The sequence below is a fragment of the Etheostoma cragini genome, chromosome 7, assembly GCF_013103735.1.
Source record: "Etheostoma cragini isolate CJK2018 chromosome 7, CSU_Ecrag_1.0, whole genome shotgun sequence".
Lineage (NCBI taxonomy): Eukaryota > Metazoa > Chordata > Actinopteri > Perciformes > Percidae > Etheostoma > Etheostoma cragini.
The window spans coordinates 6336822-6359245 of NC_048413.1; the positions used below are offsets into that span (position 1 = coordinate 6336822).

Consider the following 22424-nt stretch of genomic DNA (forward strand, 5'->3'; position numbering starts at 1 on the left):
ACAACCAAGCTTCGATAAAGAGCAGCACACAGCAACTTCCAGTGCCCAACAGGGCAACTGGGTTTATAGACTGTAATAAAAAGATGGACAACACGTCCCCACTTCCTCCAACTGTACAAAAGTGGGGCCAAAATATCCTCGATACAGGCGTCTCCATCTTGCTATTTTGACGTTGGAGCCGTGGTTTCGAAGTCCCGTCCATACACCGGCGCGACCAACACCCTGTTTTTATAGCATCAAATTACTAATAAAAACCCAACTGGTCAGAAAATTGCACACTTGAACTAACCGTGTGATCAGAACTACCTAAAATGGCATTTTTAGAACAACCTAAAATGGCAAAGTACACAACATTAAATGTTGTGTACTTTGATTTGTTTAGTTGAGTCTATGTCCCATCTGCTAACATGGGTGGGGGCAGGGTTTACGACTTATACTGCAACCCGCCACGAGGGGGCTTACAGTCTATGCATCAACTCCTGGGATGGACATCTCTGTGTTAGCGGTGAATTACTTTGGATAGTTTTTTACTACTGCACATGGGAATAAAGTAGTACGAAGACTTTTAAGGCTTCATAGGGAGCTGCGCAAAATTTGTGTCCGCGTCGGTTGGGGCTGAAGACTACAACTTAAATAATGAAGGAAAAAAAAATTCTGGGTGTGTGGAGGTCACCAGACCTCTGCACCCTGCCTTCATCTCTGCTTGAGGCTAGCTGCTCGAGGCTACATTAGCCGCTGCGAGTCTAACACATCCAAACCTCCAACAGAATTTACCAGCCAAGTTGCATTGTTGGTAATGTAGGCGTCTCGTTTAAGCAAGGATGTAGAATGTGTGAAAGAAGACAATATCTCTGGTTCTGCTGCATTGAGTTTGATCCTTTTTTGAGTGTCGGTGTTACAGGAGCGCAGTGCAAAATGGGTGGAGTACTCATTTTACAAGAGCCAAATATTTGTTCAGTTACGGCAATAATCTGATAAACATTCCAAAAACAATGACAATCACAGTTGATCTAGCACTAAACAGACATGGCTTCATAGGGAGCGTTAAAATACTATCTTGTACTCGGAAGGCGTGCAGAGTAATCTTCTGTCATCCTAGTCTGATTTCAGGATGGTTGCCTGTGATGTTACCTTGCAGCGGGTTGATATTCTATTGCTAGTGATATTTAGGCATCTCCTTGTGTCACTCCTGACCCTTAAACTGGGCTACAGCAGCCTTTATAACCACCAGTCGAATGTGCATGAAGAATTTCTTTTTCATTTACAGATGTTTTCTATGTTTATTTATGGATCTATTTGTGCTGTGGTTGCTTAAGATGTCCCTGCCTATCATGTTGCAACAAGAAAAATAACAGTTGGACAATGTTGGTGATGGGTGGCCAGTAACTGGAAGTGCAAAAAAGAATCTCAATTTGTTAAATGTTTGAGCTTTAATGTTGTTATGGTAGTGTCAATGCGTCATTGTTTTCTTAGTTTTCATACAAGTTTGTGATGTTGAATCAGTTTTGTAGTTACAGTATATTCTTAAGCTCACTGTGTGTACTGTGTTTGTATAATGTTTACGGTGTGGTTACAATAAACTGCAAGCAGGTGAGTTTATTCTGCAGAGTCACATTTGAAAGCTGTAAGCATGTTGCTAATATATTACTAATAAGCAATGGACGGTAGTTGCAGCTGAGTGTGAAAAGATTTTTATAAAACGTGTAGCTTTGAAGTCTAATGAGCTGTTGAATACATTTCCTTCTGCATAAAAAGTTTGTAAAGGCTTTTTTTTATATACATATACAGTATTTCCATTCTTCACATCTCTATAGTGCTGCTAATGGTCAAAAACTTCACTTTAACAAAAGCTTCTACTTAGAATAAATTCACTTAAAATTTCCCTAAGGATCAATAAAGTATCTATCTATCTATCTATCTATGGTATCTGCTCGATACAACATACAGTAGCATTGGGATACTTCTTTTATCAAATACACTGCGCATGAGAATTATTCCAGAAGTTTTTGGTTCTGTCATTATAGAATAATAAATTGCTTTTTCAGTCCACTAGATAGATGGTGCAGTTGAGTCAAATGAACAAAGGTGTTGACAAAGTTTTTTCCATTGAGGATATAATTTTGAGTAGAAAAAAAAAAGGTAATAAATTGCAATATATCACAGCATCATTTTAAACATGGCTGAAAAAATGCAGCCTTGACAAGCATGCGGTTCAGTTACCGTTACCTACTAACACTACGAGAAGGACTTCTAGCATGTCTAGAAACTCGACAGTTGCTGACTATGTGGCAGTTTCATCTTTGGATCTGTAAGGCCAAAGGTCCTCCTATCACATTAAAGGGTAACTCTAGTTTTGAAGGTCAATTGAGAAGGTAAATACAAGTTGGACAAATGCCCTATTCACTTCCATTGTAGCTTGTTTAGCCACTGCTGACTGCAGCGGTCTTGGTTAATACTGGACCACTGTCAAAGATTGTTTTTCCCATCAGTCACTTAGACACAAAAACATAGAAAATAGGGTGCAGGTTGAAAGAAGCAGTAGTTACCCTTTAAGTCCAGTAACTCTGCATGGGTTGCACACAGTCTCTGGTCTTTCAGATCTCAGGTCTTACTCCGGGATATATTCCCAACCGTTCCCTCCAAATCCATCGTGGACTCATACGCCTCAGTGACCAGCTGTGTTTGCTGCAAGAGAAACGGAGAAACTCTCCGCCGCCTCCACGTATCCCGGGTCCTGGCTTGACACCACCTCATCTATCACCACGTCACTCGACTTAGTCGACCCCCTCACCATGCAACTAGAACTGAGGCCTGTCCCAAAGTCGGCCTCTGGGTTAGCGTTGGAGTCCTGGACGTCGGCATTCTCTGGGATGCAGTATGTGTCCTCGGCCACCAGCGACTCTTCCTCTTCCTTTGTCCCTCCATTCTCATCGGGACTTTGGTCCACCTCCTGCACTATCACGTTCCTCAGTTTCCTCTGCCGGGGGTTGTAGTTCTCTGTGCGTTTGTGGATTTGAATGTGCCGTCGCAGGTGTGCCTGGAAGAGGAAGCGCGTGGACGTGCATTACGAAATGAGTCAATCCAATGTCCACTATTATGGTAATTCAAATAATTGTACTTTTTCAACAAATTTGGGTGGTTTTCTTTTTCTTTGTGAATAGACACTATTTTGGGTTTTGTACTGTTGGACAAACAAGCCTTAAAAAAGTGTAGTTCTGGTTAGAAAGTAAAAGACATCAACTTAAAAGAAACAGTCACATAACTAAGTAAATAAGACTTATAGATGAATACTGTATCGGAAGTCTCTTTTATATAGACTTTAGTGGTGGTGGGGGGTGAGTTCTAATAGTTTGTGTCCAGGGTGAGAGAGATCGGCTAAAATATACAATAAAACCCCCCCGATATTTTATAAAGCTAAATCAATCAATCCAAAGAGATCGGGCAGATTAGAAGGGACTGCAGCCTGCCTGGTGGGCCTACCTGTCGAGTGAACTTGTAGCCGCAGTCTATACACTCGAACTTCCTCATGCCCTTATGGCGACGCAGGTGAACACGAAGTTGCTCCCTCGCTGGCGGAGGCAATAAAACAACAAGAAGAATTGCATCAGTGAGTCGTGAACTCCATGCTCATTGTGTAACCAGCACGGTACGTCTTACCTTTGAAGGTTTTCCCACAGATGTGGCAGGAGTGGGGGCGGCCCTCCTCGTGCTTGCTGGCCTTGTGGCGGACGAGGGCGCCTTTCTCTGTGAAGCGCTGCTCACAAACGTCACAGCCAAACGGACGCTCACCGGTGTGTGTCCGGTGGTGTTTATCTAGACTGGCTGGTATTGAAAAGGGAGTGATTCATATAAGTAATCATTTCATATCTTTTTGAGTGAGAAATCCATTAATGAATCTATGAAATCTAATCCAGATGTTTTCAAAGTCTAACACTACGTACTCCCTGACATTCTGAGACGTAATTCTTTTTTTTCTTTTTTTTTTATGGGTTTTGTCACTCTTAATATTACACTCTTAGTTGTATTTGACAATCATGCTCTAAAAATGTTGAATGTACAATTGACATAATGTCGTGGGAGGACATAAACGGGAAGTATGATGTTGCCGTAGATTCATTGAGTGACACCATTGGCCCCAATTTAAGCCTGCTTAATTAGCGTCATTTAAAATATGCCTAAAAATGACCTATTCTTGTAATGTACCCATGAATGTACGGACAACTAGCACTGGTTTACTTAAAAACTGTAGAAAACTTTAAAAATGTGATGATTCTCAGTTAAGTTCTGGACTTTTTTCTGTGACTCCTAATGATTTACGGAAGTTTATTTTACGATGGACATCAACGATAATAAGGTAAGTCCCACTGAATCTAAAAAATATGTGTATAAATCTGTGTATCGTGTCAGTGTTTTTGTGATTGGACTGAGGTATTAGATGAATGTGTGTGAGTTTGGAAAACCTCTGATCTAATCTATTCAACAGAGTTGTGTTGCCAGTGCACTGCAAATTAGATATAGAAGTGTTAGATAATGTATCTTTAATCTTAAATCAAGCAAGCTTGTCAAGTGAAATGATCTTGTTGCATGGATGGATAATTTCACTTGTTCTGAGTCCCTTTTCTCTCAGATTTAGTGTTTTTATCTTGTTTTTAGCCCCCCTCTTTTTTCAGTGTGATGAAGGCGGAAGCAGACCAGGACGATGGCCTTTACCTTGCGTCCTGAAGGTTTTGCCACAGAGATGACACTGGTATGGCCTCTCACCACTGTGTATACGCAGATGCATGTTAAGGTTGTTCTTCTGGGAGAATGCATGGCCACATAAGCTACATACATAAGGGCGCTCATTTCTGGAAAGCAGAACAAAAACAAACCTGAAACAATCTGCACAAATTTGATCACAGTCTCAAAATGTACAGGTTAGTATTATTTTAGAAAGCAGATTTTATAGTTTTTTCTTGACTGATCACGAGTGTTAAACAAGTTTTCTGACAAACAGAACAGACAAAAAACACCATCTCTCAGCCTCTACCTGTGAATGGCTTTGATATGCATCTGCAGGCCGTTTCGGCTAGACGCTCGATGGCCACACTCCTCGCACACAAACGGCTTTTCGCCTCGGTGTTTGGCTGCTTCGTGCACACGCAGCTCCGTCCGGGTTAAAAAGGTTTTGGGGCACTGGGGACACTAAAAAGTGAAACATTGTTTGAAACAGAATTAAAAACGACTTCCTTATGCCTAAAGGTTCAAATGCAACATGACATCATGACTTGGCGTAAACATACACGCTGACTTTCTTAAGAAGAGTGGTGTGTTAAGTGTATCTCATCAGCGTGTATATCTACGCTGTATATACAGCGGGCGTAGACATACACGTCACTGGGCATGTTATCACAAGAAGAAAGCAGTGGAGTTTTGGAAACGTGACACCTGGGACACGATCCTCGGTCTTCTGGGTGTAGTCCTGTATTTTATCCATCCATGGAATTGGAAACACAGCTATTAATTGGTTCAAAAGTTATCTTACATAACAAACGCAGTGTGTTTCTATAGATGGTCTTAAATCAGCCTTGTTGGAGATTTCCAAGGGTGTTCCTCAGGGTTTCGACTTTAGCCCCTATTTTATTTTCTATATTCCTAACTGCACCTTTATGCAGATGATACGGTCATATATTCAGTTGCCTCTTCACTGAATCAAGCCATAAGTGACCTTCAGTTAGCCTTCCAACAACTTCAAGTCTCACTACATGGCCTTAAGTTAGATCTAAATACTAAGAAAACCAAAATGTTGACGTTTTTAAGGGCTCGTTTCCAATCCCCAGATAATATACCTGTTAACACACCAAATGGGGACCTAATTGAAAATGTTTCATCATTATTTAGTATTAAGGTTTTTGGCTGGACAACAAACTTTCTTTCAAAGTTCATGTTGAAAAGCTTGTAAAAAAGTTGAAACTAAGGCTGGGGTTTTATTTCAGATATAAAAAGTTTTAACATGTCAGCCAGGAAAAGACTTGTGCAGGCTACCTTTCTTAAGTGTTTTGGACTATGGTGATGTTGTCTACATGCATGCTGCCTATAGTACTCTCTAAGATTCTGTTCTTATGTTATCTCCTCAAGCAGAATTCCAGCTGGTTTCATCTCCGTTCCACCAGGTGGCGCTCTTACTAGGTTCTAAGGGTTTTTCACTGAGCTGGGGTAAGGTAAAATCCCTCTTCTTACAACCTCCATGGTCTTGGAATAACTTGTAAAACTTGCTCCATCTAAATGATCTAGTCCCATTAAATGAATTTAAGACCATGTTAAAATGCCATGTAATTCAAAAATGCAACTGCCACATGTGACCTGTTCCTTTCTTCTATGTGTGATTTTTACTCTGTTGTTGTTGTTTTTCTATTATTATTTAAATTGTAACTGGTGTGCTGTCTTGGCCAGGTCTCAAAATGATAACATGCCAATAATGGCACATGAATTGTTGCGTCATGAATTCGTAATTTCATGAGATCAGTCGGTCAAATGCGACTTAATGAAAATAGAAGTGTGTAACTGGGAAATCTAAGGTTTTGCAACATAAGGTAAACCATGAAATCCCCATTTTACTGTCGGTACATCACCATGAAGTCAAAGTCTCATCAAAAGACAACTTAGGAAAACTTACCGCGTGTGGTTTGGGATAACCATGGACCTTCATCATGTGAATTGTCAAGTTTTTCTTGTGCATAAACTGTTCAGGGCACGTTGAACACTAAAAAGAAAGAGAAAACAACACACCATGTCAAGGATATCAATGCAAATCTGAATAGGATCCAGGATTGTGTGCTATCTTTGTCCTGTGTTTGTCAGGCTGGACCTTGTGGGGCATGGTTCCTGTGTGGGACACGACGTGCAAACGTAGCTCTTCTTTTCCTTTAAATGTTGACGAGCATGTCACGCAGGTGTACGTCTGGAATTGTAACACAGCACAAACACTTATGTTACACTTTGCTGAATTCAACATGACACAGAAGATATATTTAGAGATACTCACCAGTACTTTGGTACAGTCTCTGATCTCGTGTAGCAAAAGATTCTCCTTCCTGAAGTACCTCTTCCCACATTTATGGCAACCAAAGGGCCTCTCGCCTGTATGCCGCCTATGAATAATAGATAGATATATACATAGATAGAATACACTTCATTGTCCCCGAGGGGAAATTTATCTTGGGTATAGTGCTTCAATCTGTTGCTTCCCAACACAAACATGTCACAGAGAAACCTAAAATCAACCATAAATACGCTAAAAAGCCAGTATGCGTCTTGATAATGTGTGTAGAGTCAGGTTTTAGAGCTGGAAACAGCACCGTTAAAGCAACGTTGTGACTGTTAAAAGACATTATAAATGCCTTGGACAACAAGCAACATTGCATTATTTGTGGATCTTTCCAAAGCATTTGCCTCTGTTGACCAGGAGCTACTACAAGATAGATTAATTAACATTGAAATTGGAATTACAGCTATTAATTGGTTCAAAAACTATCTTACAGAACAAACGCAATGTGTTTCTATAGGTGGTCTTAAATCAGACTTTTTAGAGTTTTCCCGGGTGTTCCTCAAGGTTCGATTGAAGCCCCTATTTTACTTTCTATATTCATAACTAATATTTGAAAGGACGTGCAAAATGCTAAACTGCTCCTTTATTCAGATGATACAGTGATATATTCAGTTGCCTCTTCACTGAATCAAGCATATATGAGAATCCCATTCACAGAGAAACCTAAAATCAACATGAAATCAACATAAAATCAACGAGCCATCTTAGGACGCGAGGGAAGGCGGGGGTGGGCAGCAACTTAGTAAATGTACTCAAGTTCTATACTAAAGCACAAATTGGAGGTACTTGTACTCTACTTGAGTCTTTTCTTTTCTTACTACTTCCTACTCCGCAAAATTTCCGAGAGAATTACTGTGCTTTTTACTCCACTACATTCATCTGACAGCTTTAGTTACTAGTTACTTTACACATTATGATTTTTGCAGACAAACAGGAGTTGATGACATATTTTAGATATTAATTTAAACTACCCAACAATATAATGTTTCCAGTTTCTAAGTTTTGAGGATTTTTCTGAATTGAGTACTTTTACTTTAAGTACATTTTCTTGATGATACATACTTTTACTTAAGTAACATTTTCAATGTAGGGCTTTTACTTGTAGCAAAGTATTTTTACAGTGTGGTATTAGTTCTTTTACTAAAGTAAAGGATCTGAATACTTCTTCCACAGAAAAGACGGCATCTTTAAAAGTGATTAATGTACAACAAGTGCTGGTGCATTTATTGCTCTTTTCTCTGTTGTGCTGAGATTTTCTATTGGAGATCAGCAGCTTGAGAGAGGTTGGGATGAATGATAACTTAAGCTTGAAGACATATACTGACTGGCTATTCTTTCAACAGTAATTTGAAGTTAAATACTACAGTCGTATACCTGTTGTGGACTTTGAGGTAGTATTTGCTCTTGAAGGATTTGTCACAGCTGGGACACTGCACAGAGTCCTTCTTGGAGTCTTCTTCCACAGCCTCGCCATTCTCCTTTCCATCTGTTTTACTCTGGGCTTTGCGCCTCCGTGCCGTTGATGTGGACGGGGACAAGGAACTGGGCTCTTCAACGGGGACATACTCCTCATCGGTTCCTTCAGTCATCCCCTCAAAATCCCCCACATCATCTTCCTCCTCTTCTTCTTCTTCTTGCTCCATTGCCTGGCTAACACTGTTGTCATTAATGTCAACCTGCAAGTCGGTTTTCTGGAATATAGCAGAAGGCAAGTGTAATAATAAACATCACATACAATGTACATTCTTTACTAAACATTTGTAAATATGTTGTACATTCTGTCCCTCTGTCCATCAGTCTCTGTCCGTCTGTAATCATGATCCTAATTTGCACTTTGCCTGTATAGTAGCAAATGTCTAATCACTGTGGTACCAAACTGATCTAATGAAATGGCACGCCCATTCATGTGCCATTATTGGCGTGTTATCAAGGCGCATACTGGCTATTTAGCATGTTTATCAACGCCATTGACTTCCATTACCTGCGATTGTGTGTGAATTTACAACATAGCGAGTTGTATGAAAGGGTGAAAATCTGCGAAGGGAGAATTGTCGGGGTGGTGGATGGGTAAAATATACAGGACTTACACCCTGGAGACCAGGGATCGTTTCCCACGTGTCCTAAAGTCAACCCTTGCTTTCTTCTTTTACTAAAGCCAACCGGTTCTTTGTTTCCTAAACTGAACCGCTGCTTTCTTTTTGCAATAACACCCCAAGTGGCGTGTACGTTTACAGCATAGACATACACGCGGATAGCTCAAAATGCATAAAGATAGCCACTTGGCTTAAGAAAATGGGCGTGTATGTTTACACAAAGTCATGGTGTTGTGTTATTAATACTCATATATTTACCTGTTTTTCACCAGTTGGCTCCTCTGGGTTTGGGTTCTCCACAACAACATCATCACTTTCTCTCTCTGAGGGAATAAGTGGAGCTTTATTGCCGGCCTTTTCAGGGACTGTTAAATCAGTGTCCGGGCTTTCATCAGTCACCAGTCGCCTGGGGCCCTTCACTACACGGCCACAGCGGGTGGTGGTAGTGGTAGTGGCAGCCATGCTAAAATGGGTTATAGCAGTGTCAAAGCCGGACGTGCCTTTTGTTATTGGGACCAAGTTCTCTTCTTTGACTGAACAACGAGGGGTCGTATCTGATGTGGACTTCCTAGGTCTGCCTCTTTTGCGCTTAAAAGGTGCAGGATCCACAGAAGTGTCCTTGAACTGCTGACAGAGTGTGAGTGCCTCTGGTACACACAGGCTGGTTGCTGCATGCTGAACTTTGTCCAAATTTTCAGGATCCAACTTCAGCTCTCCGGTGTAGACAAAGTTCAGGAGCAGCTCCAGGCCATCGTTGGGGCACTCCTCCAGGCAGAACTCCGTGCACGGTGCCGTGGGCATGTTGGGCTGCTGGAACAGTTCACTAAAACAGGCGAGGATGCTGCGATGGGCCAGGTACACCACCCCGCCTCCCACATTCAACACTGCATCACAAAACCTCCCTACTGCCCTCTGCTGGTTCAGGGAGGACAGGACACGCTGGGCATGGCTGCTCTTTGCTGCAGGCATCCCTCCGCTTTCAATGCAGCTGCAAGAGATACCCATGCAACATTTATTCCAGAACTCTCTGCACTCCCAAGGACAGTTGCACTATTTGTCACTTTGAAAACACAGTCTATAGTTACACTTTGAAGGTGAATATAGACCCGGGGATTTTTTTTTCATCATTCACTCTCTCGATTAATCAATTTGTCTATATTATGTCTGAAAATATTGAAAGATGTGGTTAACAATGCTCAAAATACTATTTTTGTCACTCGACTTAATCTCTAGAGAGGTTGGATGTTGTACATTTTTATACATTTTTAACATGATAACATAATAACATAGAATATCAGAAAAATTGACATTTTGAATGAAAATTTAAGAAAGCTCGATATCACTTGCATTAGTTTATGTCAGCCCATTCTTCAAAATGTAGCTAACTGAATAACATGTTTGTCACTGCTAGCTACCACATTACATATATTATTTTATTAAAGTCTAAACACTTTGTAGTATATTTTTGCTGGAGCTATCATGATTCTACTTGTTTTTCTTAAAATGGTTGCAAACCCCTAGCTACCTACGCACTTCGACGTTTATTTCCTAGCACATATTTTAAGACGATCCCTTAGCATGGTACGCACCCGATAGCTGCACGAGACTCACATCTGCAGCATCGATGAAACTGGTAATTTATCTGTGTAATTGTTGAGAAGCTGCACCCGCCTCGGGTGTACTGAAAATAGGATGTTAATATAGCAAAACCGCTACATGCACATTGTTTTCGTTTCTTGAAGGCCCCTAAAAACTGCAAAAGGAAGAGGATGTGACGCTTTTTACGCGACCGAACTCCGGGAAAAATGCTTGTTGTCCATCATTAAACATAAACATGCTCACAAGTGATAATATAATATCTACAAATGTAATTATTAAGTGTGGTTACAGTTCTTTTTGTCAGTTTTTTATTTCTGTGTATGATCGCTAAATAAGAGCAATATCTTTGCTTAATAACTGAAAAGTAAATAACTATACTCCGGAATAAGCCATAGTCAACCACCTAGATGCGGCGACTGTTAGTGGCTCACACATGTACGCTAGCTTGTTAGCGCGTCTTTGGTTACTGTCGTTACAGTTAGCCAGCTCATTAGCTTCACTATACCAATTATTAACGCTATCCATGTAATAGCACAATTAAGACTCGTGTCTACAGTTCCGCGTTGTTGTTTTCCACAAGCGGGGGTAAGTTTTCTCCATCTGAATGCAACAGTATTAGCTAATAGCTATCAGTTAGCATAGCTGTCAGTTGTTTTGGGGCTTTGATAACGTTGGGTGCATGGATGGACAAGTGACGTTATTTTAAAATGCATTGTTGTCTGACACCTGGTTCCTCTTTGTTGGGTAGAAACGCGTTAATGTATTTATTATTCAGCCTCACATGTAGAGAAACTAACGTACATTATGAGAAGCATACAGTTGGCTCGTTTTACTTCTAAGCACGGTTAGCTTAGCTTTCAACTGCTATCAAACTGGCAAATGTGTTTTGAAATGTATGTATTGCCAGGAGTGGAAAGTAAACAAGGACATTAACATAAGTACTGTACTTAACAATTTTGGGGCACTTCTACTATTTTCTACTACACTTCAATGTTCTGGCTAATACTTTACTTAGACTACTTAGCTAGTGTATTCAAGTTAATGATACTAAATATTCACTGTATACTAACTACACAATAACTAATACATTGTTATAGATTAACTAACATTAAAGTTAACTAGCTGTATATAAAATAGTTAAAATTAGCTTTACATTTTTTAGCTGTAACAATGACCTGGTGACCACATTAAGTTTAATTATTTTGTCAATATGGTATTTAGATTTATAATTGATCCCTGAAAGCAAATTCACTCAGCAGCAGTAATTCAAGTGATGTACACATTACTACATTAATAATTATATAGTTACAATATATAAATAAGATTCTGTACTTTCACTTAAGTTTTGAATGTAAGACAAATTCTTCCTACACGGACATTGCTACCTTTTACGTTTTTAAGAACTTCTTTCAAAACTGCATGATTGATTTTGTATGTATGCATTGATTGTGTATTGTAATATATTGCCATTTGTTGTTTGCAGAGACAGCTGGCCTTTCAGATACAAATTTTCTTTCCTCTGTCTTCGCAGGTTCTCCCCTTTTTGTTTTTCATCAGCTCCCACATGAATAACTGCTGTTCAGAATCATGAAGGTGAAACCCACACAGATTAAGGGCCATGCTAAATCTCAGAAATGGAAGGATGTGAGGGGGAAACGGTCCCGGCCCTTCATCAGTTCCTCAGAGCTCAACTCCAGTCCTGTCATGGCCAGGATGGCGAAGGAGCACCAGGCATCTGTGAAGAAACAACCCGCCATCAAGAGATTGAAGAGCAAGGCAAAGCCTGTCACCGACTCCAGGAAAAACACCCATCAGCCTGCATTTAAGAAATCTCACACTCAGGCTAATGGAAGTTCAGCGTTTACAATGGACAACGGGTCAAATGACTCAGTGGACTGGAAGGAGTATTCCCAGTCCATTAATGGGAACGGATTGGAGACCTCTGGGACGGACAAGGAAGATGTAAGCCTGAGTAGACTGGAGGGAGAAGCTCTCCATTACTGCGCAGAGAGAGATGATCGACAAAACCATGCAGTACTAGTCATGGAGACGGATCAGGTATGCTTCACGATATATTGGTAAAGATCTGGCAAATATTAAGACTTTTTTATCCATTTATTTGACTGAGAATTACATTTACTCTCCTGCAGACCCTGTGTTTCCGTGGGAAGTGCTTTTTGACCTGTCTGTATGGTCGGGTAGAAGTGATGGGGTTCACTATTGAAGAGGGCCAGCAGTCCTATCCCCTCTTCTCCCCGGCCTCACATTGTCCACTGACTATTAAAGCACTGGAAAGCTCTGATTACTCCAGAGATGACAGAACGGAGGCTGCACCCATCCTCCGAAAGTACCTGTCAACAGGTATAATTGCAGTAGCAGTAATTTTGCATATTTTAAGCTAGGAATTTTAATTTGTTGATACACTACTGAGTTGCGTGTTAGAAAGAAAATGTACCATGGACTGCGCTTTTCTGTCCTTTAACCCCTTTGAATGTGCGTTTTGCAGCATCCAGGAAAAAGTTGCTAAAACGGATTACGTCAAACTCATCCATCATCCTACTGGAGCCCATGGAGACGCCTCTGACACGTTTTCTGTCGAGCTTCACAGATTGCAGTGAATTGTTCAGCCCCCCTGTGGTGAGTTGATTGAGATCCCGAAAATATTCACCTAATCACAAGAAATTAAAGTAAACGGAATCAGGAGAACATGAGCAGACTTCATATATAGGTTAATGTGTAGGTAATTATTTTTAGGTTATTTTTGTGCATTATTTGGCTCTTATTTGATAAGACAGCTGAAGACAGGAAAGGGGAGAGAGAGGAGTAATGACATGCAGCAAAGGGCAGTGGGTCAGACTCGAACCATGGGCCGCTGTGGTAAGGACTGAGTCTTACTACATGGGCCTCACGCTCTACCAGGTGACCCATGTTTGGGTCATTTTTGAAATGTTATAACCAAAGCTTTTATTCCCTGCTTGTTTGCAGAGTGAACTGATGTCAGCTGTTCTGGACACCCCCCTCAATGGGTTGGGTGTGATTCCTCTGACCAGAGCCGTTGACGGCCTGAAGATGTCAAACACTTACAGAGATGCTCTTAATATGGTTGTCAGCGCCTGTAGAGGTAAGCTCCTTTTTGACACACACCTAATTAAACCTACATCATGTAATTTCTTTAGTGGATTCTTAGCAAAAACCCTTTGTTCTTTCACAACTATGTGCTCATTCCTGTGTAATTACTTCCGTCAACTAATCAAAGTGTTCTCGTAAGCGTAAAATCTGCCATTCACAATCATTTAGAATACACTCACTCGATTGGCGGCAGCCATGTTGCGCTCCCATCTTTAAACTACATAAACCAAAGAGGGACATACCTCTGCCTTTTGCGTTTTTACATTTGCACCGTGATGAATGCCAGGAGGATATTACTTGCGACTGCCGGCAGATTTGAAACCCTGTTGAAGATGGAGGATCACACCTATTCTCAAGGACGTGTAATGGAGTTGCCAAGGAAGTGAAAAAGAGAATTAAAAGGACGCAACAGGCAGAACAGCTGCGAGTAAACAATGTTACGAGCTAATTTTGGGTTCCCCGACCGTAGGAGTTAAAACGCGCACGCAATGGGAGGGGCTAGAAAGCGATTTTCAGTTGGTTGTCAAATACAATTTCACCGCTAGATGGTAGAAATTCTTACACAATGTGGCATTAAGTAATTTTACATGACGGTCTCATGTCTGCAAAATAAAAAATAAATTAAGCATGTGAGCAATTAGAAGTACTAATTTAACATTTTGCCATTTGATGTGTGTTTTCTGCCAGACATTTTGAAACAAGCAGCAGAATTAATAATCTAAACTTGATGGCGGCGACGTCAAGGTTAATAGGTTAACACATACAGTAGTGCATGAACCGGTTTGAGTCTAACCGGGGACATTTGTTGCATCTCCCTCCCTCGTAGACAGGGAACGAGGCATGCTTCCCAAAAAAGCTCTCCTTTCTTCATATCATTAAACCATTGAACTCATCATTGTTCAGTGACAGAGCTCCCTGTTGTTCACCAGGTGCCAACCACGCTTAAGCCCTGTGGCTGTTTCTGTTAGACTATCATGTCTGAGTCAAGCCATACCAAACATTTACATAACGGACACCATTGTCTGATGAAAAATGCCATCACATTGTCAGATGGCAGCAGTGATATGTGTTCCATGTCTGATAATGGCTGTACGAACAAAAGTCCCATTTGATCGTGCCCTGCCAAATTACTGGACCCATGTCCTTCATTGACAGGGGACATGGATGGCTGTGCCGTTATCCTTGTATGTGGTACCAGGAACGTGGGCAAGTCGACGTTCATCCGCAGCCTCATCAATACCTTACTAAATCAGTAAGTTCTTATGCATGTATGCTAAATGTGAACAGATATTTTGTAATATATTTTATGTACAAGATTTGAAATTGTGGCTCATCCTTTTAACACATGTGTGTGTGTGTGTCTGTGTGTGTGTCTGTGTGTGTGTCTGTGTGTGTGTCTGTGTGTGTGTGTCTGTCTGTAGCACTACTAATGTAGATTATTTGGAAGGGGATCTCGGTCAAACAGAGTTCACTCCCGCTGGTTGTCTTTCTTTGTCAACTGTCAGAGAACCACTTCTGGGTAAGTTATTTTTTTGTAGTGTTGTATCTACAGGATCTGCAGCAATGTGCAGTAAAACAAAAATATGGTGTTTTTTGAAAACAAAACCATGTAAACCTATTCTGGTGCAACCTCAAAATACAATTAGAACCTGAAAATGAGCAGAATATGGGCGCTTTAAAGGAATGATTCAACATTTTGGGAAAAGGGCTTTTTTTGCTTTCTTGCCTAAAAAAGTCCAATGAAATTATAACCGATAAAACTGAGTAGTTATTTATTTTCTTTACAGTTTTGAGCGGTGATACAGAATGAAAAATTTGCGGACTATTTTTTTGTTTGTAGTGGACATATGTTAACATTCTGAGATTATTATTGTTTTTTTATCTGTGGAAAACCTGCGTAAAATTCAATTGCTAATCGCAGGGCCACATGGAATTCTGTGTCCGCAGATTCCATGTGGCCCTGATGTGAATTTAACTTATTACTGTTACTTGGCTGTAGCTTCATATTTACTGTGCAGACATATGACAGTGGTGTCAGTCAGAAAAGCAAATAGGCATTTTACCCAAAATGTCAAACTGTTCTTTTTCTTATTAATGGGTTTTTTATTCTCCCATTTGATATTTCTTTGCTATTATCAAAAGACTAGGGCTTAGTAGATTCATGCTGAGTTCTCTTTCAGGTCCCCCTTTCACACATCAGTGCACCCCAGAGCACATGATCTACTACGGTCATTCGTCGTGTGAGGCGGACTTAGAACGCTACCTGGAATCCCTCAAGTCCTTGTGGCGTAGACGCTCCCAGAGCCGAGAGACTCCTGTCATTATCAACACCATGGGCTGGGTCAAAGGTCAGCTCAGGCTACCCTCTATGACAGAATATAGAATCTAGAGCTTCAAACCGTGTCTGAACATGTGCTTGTTTTGGTGGCTGTCCACAGGGTTTGGATTCCAGGTGCTAGTGGACATGATCCGCTTCTTCCCAGTCTCGCACGTGGTCCAGCTCGGTCACAGCGGTATCACCCAGTGTCCCGCCCTCACGCCAGAGTTTCTGAGGACGGCACACGGCTGCCAGACGCACCCACCTGCTCAGACCGCTCTGGACGAGCTCACGGAGAGCCACAGTCCCCCCCGGAGTTACACTCACCTTATCGTACAATCAGAGTTCCAAGGAGTGGGACGCCAAGGGACAGCGTAAGTACACAACTCTCATGATCCTGTGTGGGCAGTAATGTGTAAAGCGTCCCCTTGTTTCATAGCTTTTTGTGGATGTGTTTTATTTGACAGGAAACACCAGCGCACTAATGAGCACAGAGAGCTGTCAATGCTGGCTTACCTGAGTCAGCTGCAGTCTCCAGACCCCGGGCCAATCAGACCGCTGCACAGCCTCACCCCCTACCAGGTACGTCAGAGTCATGATGCAGCTTTACTGTGGATAGAAGTCACATAGGTTTTTTTATTATTACCTTGGGAAATTGTTAGCAGATTTTACAAACTTGTGCAGTCATTTTATGTCATTTAAAAAAAAAAAACTGTTCATTAATTTTCTTGCTGAGGGTTAAATGATGTCTCTCATGTCTCTACTCTAAATATGGAGCTAGAAACCGCAGGATTAGCTAAGATAAATACCGGATGTAAGGGACATGAGTTAGCCTGAGCATGGCTCTGTCCACAGCTTAAAAAACAAAATCACCTACCGGCACCTATATGTTTTCCTTGTCACTGCTGGCAGCCAAGACAGTTGGCTATTTGGCATGAAACGCCCCGTGAAACCACAAATTTACCTTTTTACATTTCAGTCTGTGTACCAATTTGTCAACTAAGACATAGTGTGTTAATAAGTATCCAACCATCCTCCCTCTGGCCTACAGGTGCCCCACACAGCAGTATCTTTAGGTGTGATCCATTGCGAGGTAGTGCCCAGCCACATGTTTTATGCTGCCAATGCCAGTCTGGTGGGACTCTGCTGCCTGGGAGAGAAAGTGGCAAGCAGGGCAGGCCCAGTCCTGCTGTCGCAGGCGCCCATCTGCCCATGTGTGGGCTTCGGTACGTATTCCACCTGAGCTTTTGCTCAAATATATGTAGTTTTTTTCTGTTTGTTCTGTTGACTTTGGCATCACTTCCTGCTTTATGTGTTAAAAATAATAAAATAAACCTATGCACACAGCATATAGCAAAGCAATTTTTGCTTCTGATCTTATGTCGTCATGTACGGAAATAGTAAGGTGTAAGCCTTTCCTTTGCCAAACTGAGCATTGTTCATGAATAACATGAAATGTTACTAACCAAGTGTTGTGAATTTACCAAATATTTTACATTGAATGGCTATGTGTGAACAAATGCATATTTATTTTGAATTCACAAAGGACATCTATGGTATGTTAGCCTAAATAGTGGTGTTACTTATGTTTGGGTTCAGTTAGACCACTGATGAACAAGCAGACATCTTTAAAATCACGTTTCTCAGCAATTCTCATTAAATTAACAAAGTCATGACGTATCAAGGCGATAGAACAATCTCAAGTTTAAAGCAGGCCCGGGGTCTCCAGGGACCCCGAACAGAACATTAAAGGCTAAAGTGTTGGCTCTTGGTTGTTGAATTGAAATGTCAAACATGAGTGTATTTACATGCCAATGTGTTCCAGGTGTGCTTCGAGGCATTGACATGGCGCGAGGCCTGTACTTTTTGCTGACCCCTGTAGATCCCTCCATCCTTCGTAAGGTCAACTGTCTCCTCTTGGGAGCGATATCACTGCCTTCCTGCATCCTCACATCACAGGTCAGAAGTCAAAACACAATACACTTCAAACACATTATATTTTTTCTCACTTTGGCATAAAATGTGACATGTAAAGCTTATGTTAACCGTGTCTTATGGTGTACAATTTCAGCCGGGCTTTGAAGGAGAGATGCCCTATGTCACTACAGACTACAGTTTTGATCTCACTGGTGCAGGAAAGCTGCGAGTCTTCAAGGGACTGACAAGACCCAGTCAAATGGGGATTTAATGACATTTTCTACACAGCGTCGGTTTATTGCCCCTTAGCCTTCTCGACTGGTGTCTCACGCCAAACCAGTCAGCAATGGCCTTTGAATGTACAGAACTGAAGATGAGTCTGACGTTTTTTGGTTTTGCTAATGTGAAGATTCAGTCTGACGGAGCAGCCAGTATCACATACTCTGCAGGAAGAGATGTCTGCCTTCCTATTGCTGGACTGCTACATACATTTGATAGTGCTGTAAATGAGTGGACATGGACAATAATAGGCTTTTCGGACCGGAATAAACTTTTTTGTAGTTTCTAAGAACACATTTCTAACTTGTACTTCAGAGTAGGTACTCTCCCAGCACAAGAGGAACTTTTGAATGAGGTGAGCATAGAGTGATTGGTCGGTCCTGGTACAAGTGTACGTCACTGATCGGTTGAACATGTGAGCCAATGCAGCACTGGGAACTGCCATTTTTAACCGCTAGCGAACTAGCCAGCCACTAAATAAGTAAAATCCAACAACTTAATGCTTCACCCACATCCACCCTTGTCACAGTGTAGAAAGCACATTGCTATCGCCAGATATGACCCAATTAGCAAGCTAGCCTTAGCTAACTAGACAAACCAGGAAATTCCACCACACTTTAATGCTACACCGGTAACAGTGAAAAGAGCCAAACAGCAGGCTGGTGGCCAGGTTTAGCTGCTGGGTATAACGGCCCCTCCTCCTCACTCCCCGCTGCTAGGAGACTAACGTTACTTAGATGGGAGGAGAGTGGACGCTAGCTAGTCTGCTCCAGGGATGGAGCTGCGGGGAGTGAGGCAAAGGTACCGGCTGGCTTACGTGACTTGAGTGTTTCGATTGGCGGTGCAAATGCGAAAGACTTTAAAGGTATGTAGTTCTCGAGGGAGCTCCCCTGTAGACATTTCCTCTCAGAGAAACCCTGGAACTGTTTGGTTCGAAAACGTCTATTATCTTACATTGTACTTAATTAAAGCTCTTGTTTAACGTCTCTTCTTTGTATAGATGCATTCCAAAGCTGCAAAAGAATTCAAGAACCTGCCAGATATTAAATGAGAAACAACTTTGGTTCAGATTTGTGGTTTTCTGGCTTTAAAGTGCTAAACCCATCTTGATATTTACTTCAGTCAAATAATCATAGGTCCATATAGAGTGTACAAGGCAGAGTTAAGGAGGGATCTTTCACATGACACTTTTTGTGACTCTTAAGCCCATTTTTGTCATTATGTGCTATAATAGCAGTCAAAGGTTTCACAGAAATGTCTCTATTTTTACTGTCGACTAACTCTGCATTAACTGCTGTACATTTGGTATTGTGTTAAAGGGACACAAACATTTTCCGGCATTTGTAGGTCATTAAAAACTTTTTGTAAATGCAACATGTTTACGATTTTTTATGTAGGCCTATGTGATATATAAAAGATGCCATTAAAAAACTCTTGTTCCAAGGTGCTACCTTTTAGACCTCAAGGGGGCAGCAAATGTATGTTGCGATTTTTATCTGAACCACAGCAGGTTTTCACTTTGAAAAGGTCTCCAGGGCAGTAAAAATAATTATTAAGACAATCGCTTATAATACTGAAAAACTTCATATTTAAAAGCCAATCAAGACTAAAGACATTACAAACCTCATCTGAACAACTTGTAACTTTGTACTGCACACCTTTTAAATGATCTGACTGAGAAGTGAAGGAGTCCTCCGTCGTAAACATCTACTCCCACAGTGAAGAATTGCTAATTTGTTAAGTAGGCTGTTTTAACATCCCCTCTCTGCCCCTTTGCTTTTCTTTGTTCGCTGTTCCCCGCCTCTTTATTGAGGGTGGGCGCACACAAACACAACACAGTCACATTTTGGCAACGTCATTGTTTTGGCTTTGTCAGATCAGATGTGTTCCCATAGACCTCCATCAAACCAAAGAGAAATCCCACTGTAGAGGTGCCACTAGACAGTCTACATGAACCTGAATGATTACAAATAACATGAATCGGTGAAATGCATTAAAATACACATTTAAGTTACTTTAAAACAATCGAGCAAAACTTTTACCCTTTGGATTTTATTGAGGCTCCTGGCATTCTGTAATTAGTAATATGTCAAACTTACCTGTGGTTGTCTGGAATTAAAGTTGGAAAGAAAAATCATGTATAAAAATCAAATAAAGCACAAGCTGTCAGTCCCAGTACTGTTGAAAAATAGGATTGGTCGTTTATTTGACTAAGTAAGTGATTCTTGAAGCAAAGATGCCAAGCTTCCCCCAGCTTTTCGATTGTGCAGATTTTTCTGAAACAGCATACATGTGCTATTTATTCCAGAATCAATATGTGTAAAGCGTTAAAGTATTAAGGGCATCTTGGTTGTGTAGCCCTATTTTTATTTTAAACTTTATGTGTTAAACGATCTGTCAAATCGCTTATGTCACATCCCCCCACCCAAACAAACAAGACAAAGACAATTGTGCTGCGTAATGTAACAATGCAGAGGCAGTGTGCCATTATAACCGCTCGAATCCTCCTGTTGAGTTTAAAAATACACTGGAGTAGAGAACTTTCCCAGACTTAGCAGACTATTTCATTAAATGGTCGGATTTTTTAAACTAGACGATAAAAATGAAATGCCATGAGGGTGCTTGGGACAAAAAATATATCTTCTGGGGTCTGTTAACCTCCTATTTCTCCCACTTTTTGTGCATTGTGTACAACCACAGGTTTGTTTCATGATAATCTGATTTTCTGTCTTAACTAAACATCTTAAAACTATATTTTGGGATACAGGGCCTTTCTTCAAATTGGCCTATCCGATCAGGCAACAAAGTAGGACCTAAGGGCCCTGAATGTCTGTTGATAATGAATATTAATAGTGCATATTTTCAGGTTTGAAGTCTACTACCTAAAGTAGTAAAGCGTTGTTTTCAAAGACTAAGGGAATATCATTAGCTTACTATATTCATGGTAACAGCTTATATTAGAAATATATCTGTTTTAGGCTTGAACATGGCAGCCACGAGTATTTCAGAGTTTAGAATAATGATAGGCATGTTAACCTTTCTTTTATTTGGGGAAATTTACACTCCAGCCAAACTTAAGTTGGCTAGTGTAACATTTGTCAAACTCATTATCCTTAAAGTGGTTTTGCTTGTAAAAGTAAAACATACGGTTTGTAAATACACTAATTTAACATTTTGCTTATTCAAATATTTTTTTCAAAAACAGTACAGAATTTAAATCTAATGAAAACATAAAAAATTAAAGTGCAGGCAGGTCAACCAAAAGCCTGTTTAAAAAGGTAGGTCTATAACTAAAACATTTTTTTTTAAAGCAACATTATACCATCATGTACATTACTCATTATTGTATTCCTATATTATTAGGTTAATCAACTAGAAACCTTTAAACATTACCTGGAGACAGTTTTCAACCAACTTAAAAAGTGTTATGTCCTTAGCATTAGCTAACTACAGCTAAATCTGTTAGTAATGGTGTCATTTAAATCTATCTAGCCTTACGTTTATTTGATTATATGGATGTTGCCCTGGTAAATGTAACTTATCTTAATGTATTTGTTCATTATATTTTGTGTCAATTTGAAAAGTAACTAAAGTTATGAAACTAATGCAGCGGATTATAATGAAAAATATTTAATCTCTAGCGTTAATGTTATTCAACTAGCTAACGTTAGAAGTAGATAGTACTACGCTAGTAGGCAGAAAATGGAAATATTCAAGTAAAGTAGCCTAATTAAAAATAGTTATTGGGTAAACATAATTAGTTACTTTCCAAGACTGAAGAAAAATTGTAATTTAAATAATATGTTCTCTCTTTTTTGACTATTTTTAGATTTAACTTGGTTGACAGGGATCAACTCACAAAGTTGTAAGAGTTTAGCATTAGCTTACACTCGCTAAATCTGTTAGCAATGGCCGACTCAGGTGTCATCATAGACCGTATATATATTGATGGACAGAGCATCCGGTTCGGAAAAGTGCAACCACTGCGGAAGTAACTTAAACC

At 40.5% G+C, this 22424-nt stretch overlaps 2 protein-coding genes and 1 long non-coding RNA gene across 6 annotated transcripts; 1 reads left to right on the plus strand and 2 right to left on the minus strand.

The window, feature by feature from the left end:
* Positions 1 to 457: 457 nt before the first annotated feature.
* On the minus strand, positions 458 to 20259 carry LOC117947931. The gene is made up of 3 exons (XR_004657361.1): positions 20246 to 20259; positions 10313 to 10315; positions 458 to 530 (listed from the first exon to the last, which is right to left on the minus strand). It is a non-coding gene; the product is annotated as an uncharacterized LOC117947931 (long non-coding RNA).
* Positions 2428 to 11033, minus strand: zbtb48 (zinc finger and BTB domain containing 48). Of its 2 annotated transcripts, none has more exons than XM_034877285.1 (11): positions 10766 to 11033; positions 9439 to 10168; positions 8462 to 8778; positions 7025 to 7130; positions 6848 to 6940; positions 6656 to 6742; positions 5030 to 5184; positions 4711 to 4847; positions 3658 to 3822; positions 3481 to 3569; positions 2428 to 3037 (listed from the first exon to the last, which is right to left on the minus strand). In XM_034877285.1, exons 2-11 carry the CDS (start codon positions 10147 to 10149, stop codon positions 2666 to 2668), a joined length of 2232 nt encoding a protein of 743 aa, XP_034733176.1. In that variant the 5' UTR covers positions 10150 to 10168; positions 10766 to 11033; the 3' UTR covers positions 2428 to 2665. The 2 variants fall into 2 exon arrangements, with proteins under 2 accessions (XP_034733176.1, XP_034733175.1); XM_034877284.1 differs by having other exon boundaries at positions 9439 to 10171; positions 10766 to 11032.
* nol9 (nucleolar protein 9) lies at positions 10798 to 18978 on the plus strand. 3 transcript variants are annotated; one of them, XM_034877289.1, is made up of 14 exons: positions 10798 to 10813; positions 12311 to 12837; positions 12930 to 13140; positions 13286 to 13416; positions 13765 to 13900; positions 15064 to 15160; positions 15330 to 15427; positions 16089 to 16256; positions 16347 to 16599; positions 16693 to 16807; positions 17277 to 17451; positions 18051 to 18184; positions 18297 to 18519; positions 18571 to 18978. In XM_034877289.1, exons 2-13 carry the CDS (start codon positions 12367 to 12369, stop codon positions 18411 to 18413), a joined length of 2106 nt encoding a protein of 701 aa, XP_034733180.1. In that variant the 5' UTR covers positions 10798 to 10813; positions 12311 to 12366; the 3' UTR covers positions 18414 to 18519; positions 18571 to 18978. The 3 variants fall into 3 exon arrangements, with proteins under 3 accessions (XP_034733180.1, XP_034733177.1, XP_034733179.1); XM_034877286.1 differs by lacking the exon at positions 10798 to 10813 and adding an exon at positions 11120 to 11364; XM_034877288.1 differs by lacking the exon at positions 10798 to 10813 and adding an exon at positions 11142 to 11365 and having other exon boundaries at positions 12314 to 12837.
* Positions 20260 to 22424: the final 2165 nt, after the last annotated feature.

Excerpts from the sequence above, each read along its gene's own strand:
- zbtb48 (XM_034877285.1), bottom strand. The coding sequence starts at position 10,149 with ATGCCTGCAGCAAAGAGCAGCCATGCCCAGCGTGTCCTGTCCTCCCTG. Across the intron at positions 8,779-9,438 it reads AGCCAACTGGTGAAAAACAG|AAAACCGACTTGCAGGTTGA; the intron begins GTAAATATATGA and ends GCTATATTCCAG. Across the intron at positions 4,848-5,029 it reads CATATCAAAGCCATTCACAG|AAATGAGCGCCCTTATGTAT; the intron begins GTAGAGGCTGAG and ends TCTGCTTTCCAG.
- nol9 (XM_034877289.1), top strand. The coding sequence starts at position 12,367 with ATGAAGGTGAAACCCACACAGATTAAGGGCCATGCTAAATCTCAGAAA. Across the intron at positions 13,417-13,764 it reads AATTGTTCAGCCCCCCTGTG|AGTGAACTGATGTCAGCTGT; the intron begins GTGAGTTGATTG and ends GCTTGTTTGCAG. Across the intron at positions 17,452-18,050 it reads CTGCCCATGTGTGGGCTTCG|GTGTGCTTCGAGGCATTGAC; the intron begins GTACGTATTCCA and ends AATGTGTTCCAG.